General features: G+C 47.1%; 1 protein-coding gene across 1 annotated transcript in view; it reads right to left on the bottom strand.

Annotated features, from left to right (window-relative positions):
* bbs9 (Bardet-Biedl syndrome 9) overlaps positions 1-10,000 on the bottom strand; it is a 129,594-nt gene that overhangs the window by 75,454 nt on the left and 44,140 nt on the right. The window contains exons 15-18 of the mRNA XM_056601975.1: positions 8,945-9,085; positions 8,487-8,582; positions 7,866-8,038; positions 7,448-7,600 (exon numbers count right to left, since the gene is read on the bottom strand). Coding sequence (XP_056457950.1) covers positions 7,448-7,600; positions 7,866-8,038; positions 8,487-8,582; positions 8,945-9,085 — 563 coding nt within the window. The remainder of the gene's footprint in view (positions 1-7,447; positions 7,601-7,865; positions 8,039-8,486; positions 8,583-8,944; positions 9,086-10,000) is intronic.

The raw sequence follows: 10,000 nt of genomic DNA, 5'->3' as shown, positions 1-10,000 counted from the left end.
CTGAGAGTGTGTGTGTGTTTGTGTGTGGCGCCAGGGACAAGCTCTGCTGTGGCTATTTGCTGGAGGTCAACAAACAGGAACATTGAAATCTCTCCCTCAGTTTCCGCTCCCGGGAACTGCCTGAATGGGCATCAAGCATATGCAAACGCACACATGCGCACAACACACACATACATACACACACACACACAGCTATATATGTACAGTTATATTTTCAACTGCGTTCACACACATTCACACACAAACACACACACACACACACACACACACACACACACACACACACACACACACACACACACACACACACACACACACACACACACACACACACACACACACACACACACACACTGCGGTGAGTGTCAATGAGCTGAATGAAAGACAGCCATTCATTGATAAGACAGACAGTCCCATAAACATACTGTCTAAGTACAAACATACCAGACCACCATGACCCCTCTATGCACCATTCATCCGCTAAATGTGCATGTGGATGAGTGTGTGCGTATGTCGTTGAGAGTGTACATGCCGCCTTGGCACTTGTGTGTGTGTCTGTCATTTTTAGATTATGTGACAGTAAGATAAGATACAGAGGTGGCCGAAGTAGGAAGAGCATGCGAGTAAAAGCAATAGAATGCAAATGTTATTGTGTGTGTGTGTGTGTGTGTGTGTGTGTGTGTGTGTGTGTGTGTGTGTGTGTGTGTGTTTGTGTGTGTTCGTGTCTGTGTGTGTGTGTGTGTGTGTGTGCGTGCGTGCGTGCGTGCGTGCGTGCGTGCGTGCGTGCGTGCGTGCGTGCGTGCGTGCGTGCGTGCGTGCGTGCGTGCGTGCGTGCGTGCGTGCGTGTGTGCGTGCGTGTGTGTGTGTGTGTGTGGATGTGTGTGGGTGTTTTTGTGTTAGAAAGAAAACGAGAGAGAGAAAGAGAAATAAGAGGAAGTCCCTTAGCTCCCACTGGTCCTTTCATCTGGTATGCAAACATACACACACACACACACACACACACACACACACACAGCGGCTACCTGAGAGACGACCTTAGCAAGGTAATCCTAGACACACGAGTTCACACACAAGTTTACACTCAAGTGTGTTTCCGCATACACAGATATGCCCTGAGCACTCACAGATACGAGAGTCGCACACACGCTCGAACACACTCACACACACCCGTACGTGCATTCAAACACACACACACACACACGCACGCGCACACGCACACACACACACACACACACACACACACACACACACACACACACACACAAGCACAGATAGGAGTGAGCAAGACCTGGGTCTTAGGTCCACAGTAGGATCTGTGTTTAGCTATGTTTAGCCATGTTTAGCGCTCCATTTGGGGCCAAATAAATCAGGCTGCTGTCTGCCAGAGGCCTCCATTAGGGGCCCTGGAGAGAGGCCCTTTGAGGGCCTGTCAGTCAGCCAGGTCAGCGAGCGTTTGAACTCCTAATTACAGGGAGCCACGGCTGGGCTCTGCCCGGCCCGGAGTCCTGGTTCCCAGACAGCGCTGAGCGCAACGTTAGCCCGGCGCGCTAACGCATAAACTAACAAACGACTGGCATCATACACCTCACAGGAAACAGTACCGGGCAAATATTTATGAAAAGCGAAAGGCTTCCCAACTACCGCTCCTGTGATCCCTGTACTTCCTCTCTCTCCCCCCCCCCCCCACCTAAACTCAAATTTCTTTCTGAGTGAAAGCCCCACAACTTCCTCCCACCAGGAGGCTAGCACGGCAGCCAGCAGAGTGCTAGCACTAGGCTAGCCTGTAGGCGCCTGCCTCAGATTAACCAAAGGCCAGCTAGCTGAGGAACGCTAGCTAGCGCTAGGCTAACTTGTAGGTGCCTGTCTAAGATTAATCAAAGGCCAGTTAGAGGGGAGCGTGTGAAATACAGAGAACAGGGTGATGGACGGCTTTCAAATGAGCAGGAGAGGGTTGAAAAATGCACACACACACACAAACACACACACACACACACACACACACACACACAATAGACCATGTTACCTCTGACCGACAAAGCAGTAAGGCTCAGTATCAACACCTCTGGAAGGTCTGTAGATATCAATGCAGGTGTTGTTTCATGCCAAATGTCGTAAAGTTTGGGAGAAATGCACCCAGCCTCACATAGAGTCTTGTGTGTGATCAATTGGGCTAACTCTGATGATTTCAACAGTGTGAACAACAACCCCAACAGACAGCAAGTTCTTTCTCATCTGCTTGCGGTTTCTCTGGGACAAACCCGGCACTGACTTGTGGTGACACAGTACGTTAACCAGGGGGGGAATTCACAATAAAGCCCCTCTTCTGCCCCCAGTGTGATGTGTGGACACCTAGCAGGCATTCCTTCAGGTCCCGCAAATGAAAAGACATGCCTCATTCGACAGCATACCTAATTGGTCGCACATTCCATCGCTGGTCCCCCCTGCGATTTTTACAAGCCTGATACCATTGTTTTAAGGGACCGTAGGACCCCCCCCCCCCCCCCCCAACACACCCCTCTCCCTGCTACGTTTCCTTTCTCCAGGCTCCATTAATCGGGTCTAGGTGATTCAGGGTCAGCACAGTTAACCAGGTTGGTGTTGGAGTTCAGGTCAATGTAAAAACACGCTGCTAGTATGAATTAATGCTAGATAGCAGAATGAATGACTGCTAGCTAGTCTTATGACGTTGTAATTGGATTTTGATGGCTCCGCCAGTTGTTAGCCATTATGATGGAGTCGCTCTAAGGTCGCGCTGCAGCAGGTTTTTTGATGATTCTAGATGTTCTATAGATCTAGCTTCTGGAGATCGCAGATAGTTCTAAACGACTCCATGATGTGGTGCCAGGCCCTGAATAAATACAGCAGCAGGTCTTGCACTACAACACAATGTTTATTTTTCAATGCCATGAGAAAAAACACAATCGCACACGGTGATCGCAACCTGTACCATTGGCACATGAAGATCGGGACGTTAATGGGACTGAAATGGCAGAGAGACGCATAAGGCATACAAAGATCATGTGTTGCCCATCCAAGCCACAATTCTCTTGTAAACTATACCACCAAAACTCAGAGCTTAAGGTTAAAAAGCAGTGTTACATCTGCATTGCATTCAGCAAACCGATTTAAATTCTTACTATTCACTTATAGATAATTGGCAGATCATCTTAGCCAAGATGACTTACATTGTAGATAAGGAGCAGGCATGGTTTAGCCATCTTCTTCTAGTTGTGTACAGGCAGGCTGTAGACATTGGGAATTTAACCTAGTACCCAAATCTGGGGGTTGAACCCTACCCAGCCGACCCATGACCCTGATGTATTATTCTGTTTTACCTTAGATAGTCAGAGAAGGCCAGCATACAGAAGACAAATATGTTTTCCGTTAAGAAAGATACAACCCAAGCCGAGATGGATCATTTGAATACCGGATGGAGGATTTTAATAGGAATCACGTTAACATATTATAATCCATAAACCGGAGCACATGTTCACTGACGGGGAGGGAGAGCAGCCTTCCCTAGGAGTTCAGCGGCTGTCAGCTGATGGTCGGACGTGAACACAGTCAGAGTCTGGATGAGGATGAAGGACTCTGGAAGATATGCAATTCGTTTTAATATGATAAGAAGCTAAAGGTGCCCTCTGGTGACCAGGCCGATGGTCTTACATCAATCACAACTGAGAGATTAGGTTCCACGAGGAAGTGCAGAAATATCCACAGAAACCACCCTTGGATGACCAAGGGGGGGAAAAAAGGGAAACATCTGGTGTTATGATGACGTTCCAAAAATGCTATCCTTTTAAATCCCGAATGCTGTCAAAAATACTAGAGTAAGATGTAGCTGTGAGAGAACACTGAGCAGCTTTTTGTCCTTTACACCGAGTTGGAAACACATGAAAAATACATAGATGGATAGATGTATAGATAGACATATATATATATATATACAGTATATATAAACAGCTATAGCTATTTATATAAAGATAGATAGAGAAAGATCCAGGGAGAGAGAGAAAGAGAAACAGGGAAACAGAGAGAAAGCGAGAGACACAGAGAGATGACGGATCCAGAGAGCGGACCCAGCAGCTTGGCAGGCCCCATTGTAGTTCCTCACACACAGATGAATTATTAATTTGACGAGTTCATCACTCTTCCGAGTGCTTGTCGATAGGTTCCATTATGGGGGGTGGGTATATACATTACAGTGTATAGTGTGTCAGAAACTTCCCGCATGCCCGGCATGGGTTGGCGGGAAGAGAGGGAGAGATGGAGATAGAAAGAGAGAGAGAAAGAGAGGGAGAAAGAGAGGGAGAGAGGGAGCGAGGGAGAGAAAGAGAGAGAGAGAAGGAAAAGGGCAGAAAGAGGCTATGAGCTACAGTTACAGGTTTACAAGACGACGAGGCTTCCATAACCTAGAAGTTGAGGAAACCTCACTCAGGCGAGTATTTAGTCTGTGTTTAGCATTCGGTATTTAGACTGCTCGCTTGGCCCTCAACATCTTCACACAAGCCTTCCCCAAGCGAGAGTCCCCCTCTGAAGTTCACACAAACAAAAGACATTCAAAACCAAAGCAAATGTAAATTTAATGAATGAACTGTTGCCGACCACTGCATGGCTCCTCTCAGCTACACTGAGGGCTTAACCATTCAGAGATTCCCACGTTTATAGGCGGCTGATGTGATGCTGATGTCACACCGACACTAACGAGTCGCTAACGAGACTAATGGACAGTGGAATCCGACGACCAATAAGCTAACCTCCGGTTTAGACAACAGAATCAGGGAACCATCACTTTACAACGGCAGAGAGACTGCACAATAACACCCGCTCACTCGCACACACACAAACACACACATCTGAAGGAAAGCGCAGAATAACAAGAGAAGCCGCTGGAAGTGACTGGTTTCCCTGGGCATCAAACACACAAACACAATGACAAGAGTGGAGGCGTGCATGAAGGCAGACCGAGGAATCTTTACCAGCAGAAACAATACATCCCCCATGTGGGCACTGTGTCTGGCACTGACCGACATCCCACAACACACACACACACACACACACACACACACACACACACACACACACACACACACACACACACACACACACACACACACACACACACACACACACACACACACACACACACACACACACACACACACAGCTTACACAGAAATACACTGAGGCGGACTCAAGCCAATCCACCGTCTGAAACCCAGGCATCAGCAATAGGGCAGACACTTGTGTGTGTACACAGACACACAAAAGACGGACACACCACTTTGTACACAAACACATACGCGGCAACCAAAAGGCGTATACAACCAAGTATACATACATGCCGCACTTCCATAAACACAAACACAAATCAAAGCTGCATAAACAGGACACACACGCACATATACACACACAGACACACACACACAGAAGCTGCATGTGCCAGGATCACCGACCCGATGTACATGCACACCAGATGCGCGCAGACACACACACATACACACACACACTTATAATGCCACTGAATCGACTGTACATACTGATGAACAGAACACAAACAAACACACTAGGTGCATTGATATACAATGTATGCTTGTATGTGGGCAGAGCAGATGTGTGTGGTTGGAGGAAGTCTATGTTGTATTGTTTAGGGGGTAGTGTTTCAGCAGCCCTACATTTCACAGGTTTGGGCTCCCGGTTCTTGTCTGGGGCAGCAGCAAATTGCCGAAACTAAAATATGAACACATTTGACACATTAATGAAATTAAATTTTTGTATTCATCAGACAAGATTAATAATAAAAAAAAATATTCAGATAACAATTCCCCTTTGTCTTTTTCACTTTACCTTTGAGCAGTAAAGGTGACCACAATAGGAAGGTATTTCCGTTGAGAGGCACAGTAGGTAGTTACCATAGCTACTGTACGAGTCATGGGGTCACCTTGAGGTGAATTTGTTTGGCGATTTAAAGTTGTATGAGTGTATGTGTATGGGTTAAAGTTAAGGGTTAGGAAAATATTTCTGCTGCACCAAAACACACTTGTGTCATATAATTTGTCACATATTTAGTCAAATAACACGATGTTGCGATGACAGCATGATTTACATTAGACCAAAAAGGTTTGTGTGAGTATATATATTTATGTGCATGTGTGTGTGTGTGTGTGTGTGTGTGTGTGTGTGTGTGTGTGTGTGTGTGTGTGTGTGTGTGTGTGTGTGTGTGTGTGTGTGTGTGTGTGGTCCCCAGTAAATCTTGCAGGGGTATTTAGCTAACAACTCATCAGTCTCATACAGGAAGTACATAAATCAGCAGAATAGGAGCCCACACTGAGTGTGTGCACTCACCAAACCCACACACACCCACTTCAACACTCACACACATCAACATAGAGAGGTAAGGCGGTAGGCAAATACGACTGTTTCTGGGATTGTAAGTGAGTAGGCGTGTGTGTGTGTGTGTGTGTGTGTGTGTGTGTGTGTGTGTGTGTGTGTGTGTGTGTGTGTGTGTGTGTGTGTGTGTGTGTGTGTGTGTGTGTGTGTGTGCATTTGTGTGTGTGTGTGCATTTTGTGTGTGTGTGTGCATTTTGTGTGTGCATGTGTGTGCATGTATGTGTGTGTATGTGTGTGTGTGTGTGCATATCTGGTTGTGTGTGTGTGGGTGCATTAGTGTGTGTGCATATGTGCATGTGTGCATATGTATATGCACGTGTGTGTATGCATTCATGTTAACGGTATAATGTTCATACATATACATCGCTTAAACGTCTTTAAAAGGGTGGGCCTCAACGTGGGGATTTTACCATCATTCCCTATAAAATCAAGACGCAAACCACTTCAACCAGATGCAGACTTTACGGCACAGCCCCCCCACCCAGCATAGGTGCTATGGCTGGACACTATTTGATTGAATCGTATTGATCGTTTGCTTGTTTTAACTGGTTTATAGCATAGGCCATAGCCTGGTAGGCTATGGACCATTTCAACTCTCCTAAAGAGTGTAGCAATATTAATTAATAAGACAGGGAGATTTCCTAGATTTCAAGAAGCTACATTAGCTGTTTCATTTGAACAAAATAACCAACTATATTTCCAATAGAATATGACCATCAACCCCCGACCGATCATTTTAGACTGAATTGTTGTAACAACAATGTTTTCCTGGTTCCAGATAGGGATAGCAGAAAACCGGGATCAACCAGCCAAACAACCATCGTATATCACCATGTAAGCCCCAAAACAAACATTGATCACGATAAAAAGGTAATATCATCTATAAAAGCCGTGTAAAAGTAATGACAACGAAAAACCCTCAGAAAACCTCAAGATGAAGATGCAGAAGTCCCATAATTCTGGTGCAGATTGGCGCTCACGGAGTAACGGTGGCCAGAGCTGTGTGCTGTGTGCGTGTGTGCGTGTGTACGTGTGTACGTGTGTGCGTGACCCTGACCTGATGGTAGGTGGCGTCCAGCAGGCTGTCCAGGTTCTGCAGGGGGGCGGGGGTCTTGTCTTTGAAGCGGGTCAGCAGCCGCCGCTGGATGGCTCGGAACTGGACCGCTCGCTCAGCCAGCAGGTCCTGGTACTGATGGGCGCTCACACGCAGCTACACACACACACACACACACACACACACACAGGTTCAGACACACACACACATGCAGACACACAAATGAAAATAAACATAACCAAGCACATGAATAAAAATACACTGCTGGAGTGTGTGTGTGTGTGTGTGTGTGTGTGTGTGTGTGTGTGTGTGTGTGTGTGTGTGTGTGTGTGTGTGTGTGTGTGTGTGTGTGTGTGTGTGTGTGTGTGTGTGTGTGTGTGTGTGTGTGTGTGTGTCGGTGTGTGTCGGTGTGTGGGTGTACCTGGAAGTGGTTGTCCACGGTCTGGAAGTACTCGGGCAGGGGCAGGGGTCCGGTGAAGGAGTGGCGGAGATCTTTGACCCCCTGCTGGGCGAAGTGATGCTCAAACCTCTGGACCAGCTCCTTGATCACCAGCCACATGTCCTCAAAGCTCTCGCTTTGCACACGGTATCGCTCTGAGACACAAACACAATCAAAGTCAAAACGCACAGATTGTCATTTACATAATTGCCAAGAAATATAGTTCAAGCCAGTGTGTTTGTGTGTGTGTGATTGTGTGTGCGTATGTGTGTGATTGTGTGTGTGTGCGCGTGTGATTGTGTGTGGGGGATTTTGTGTGATTGTGTGTGTGTGATTGTGTTTGTGTGATTTTGTGTGATTGTGTGTGTGTGCGTGCTTGCCTGTGTGTGTGTGTGTGTGTGTGTGTGTGTGTGTGTGTGTGTGTGTGTGTGTGTGTGTGTGTGTGTGTGTGTGTGTGTGTGTGTGTGTGTGTGTGTGTGTGTGTGTGTGTGTGTGTGTGTGTGTGTGTGTGTGTGTGTGTGTGTGTGTGTGTGTGTGTGTGTGTGTGTGTGTGTGTGTGCGTGTGTGTGTGTGCGTGCGTGCGTGCGTGCATGTGTGTCTTACGTGACGTCTTGGAGGCCAGTACGGTGACGCGGGCTCCTGAGAGGAACTGGACAGCCAGACTGTTTCCATCGCTCTCCTCCGCCTTCTCATAGAACTCTGGAGGGAGAGAGACAGACAAAGAGAGATGAGACAGACAGACAAAGACAGATTAGAAAGACCGACAGACAGTGACAAAGAGAGAGAGGGAGAGAGAGTGATTTGATACATCTATACATAGTAGACAGTTCTTCATACAAACATCTGTGTATTTGTTTACTTTTTTACTTTGATTAGTGGTTATTGTAACACAAAGTTCTAACCAGTAACATTGATTTCGTTTTCGCTTGTTTAGGTGTTTTTAGGTGTCTGTGTATATCTGTACATGTTTAAGTGTGTGTCTCGGGAACTTGTGTGGTACTCTGAGTGAGTTGTGCGCATGCATATTTGCGTGTGCATGTGTGCGTGCATGTGGGGTGTACCTGGGAAAACAGCGGTGAGGTTGACGGGCGGCTTGTTGGTATCCACGGTGATCTTGTGTGTGGCGCTCTTGGCGGGAGATGAGGACATGCACACCAGCGCCAGCGGGAGATCAAACCTGGACTGATGCACTCTGGGAACCCCTGGGTGTGGGGGGGAGTGAGAGAGAGACAGAGCGGCAGAGAGAGAGAGATAACGTCAACGAACTAAAAAAGACCAAAACGCCCTGTTTATGAGTTCTTCCTTTCACAGATGAACCACATGTGGTCATTCACTTTTGTTTGGAGGAGATTACAGCAGCAGGAGGAGAGGGAAAGAGAAGAGAAGAAAGGGAGAGGGGAGGGAAGAGGAGCAAAAAGAGGAGGGGGTAGGAGAGATGAAGAGAGGAGATGGGGGGGGGGGGTGGGGGGGTACAGCCCGACAGACACATACACCTTGCTGGAATAACACTAGGTCTAGGAGGATGTTGTTGAGAGATGGCTGGATGTGGAGGAAGAGATGGGGAAGTGAGGGACAGAGAGCGCTAGATTGAGCTAACATACGTGTGTGTGTGTGTGTGTGCGTGTGCGTGTGCGTGTGCGTGTGCGTGTGCGTGTGCGCGTGTGCGCGTGTGCGTGTGTGTGTGTGTGTGTGTGTGCGTGTGCGTGTGTGTGTGTGTGGTGCATGTCATGAGAGTTTCGTTCTTTTGGGCATCAGCATGTCAGTGTGGTTTCAGGCGAAGTATGTGTGTGTGTATATTTAGGTGTGCAGTTGTGAATCTGGCTGTCCTGTATGCTAAATCTTAAGCAAACATGAGGAAAACCATTGGGTATTTATAAAAAATATGAATCTAGCCTGCCAGCTTCACTGTATTGCTATGGATACAGCCAACATTACTCATCTAACTAATGCTGTCATTTGGATTGGGGGGGGGGGGGGGGGTTATGGACAGGAAGTCTTTAAACTCGTTGACATAATAGATAACTTGAGATTTTCCATCCTCACATCACATGTAATAGTAGGGTTTAAAAAATGGCATTAGATATCAGTTTGTACCACATCTCCTGTGTGTGAACGTG

The sequence above is a fragment of the Gadus chalcogrammus genome, chromosome 11, assembly GCF_026213295.1.
Source record: "Gadus chalcogrammus isolate NIFS_2021 chromosome 11, NIFS_Gcha_1.0, whole genome shotgun sequence".
In the NCBI taxonomy this organism is placed as follows: Eukaryota; Metazoa; Chordata; class Actinopteri; order Gadiformes; family Gadidae; genus Gadus; species Gadus chalcogrammus.
The sequence above is the reverse complement of the archived record's forward strand: the minus strand, read 5'-3'. Positions and strand labels throughout refer to the sequence as shown.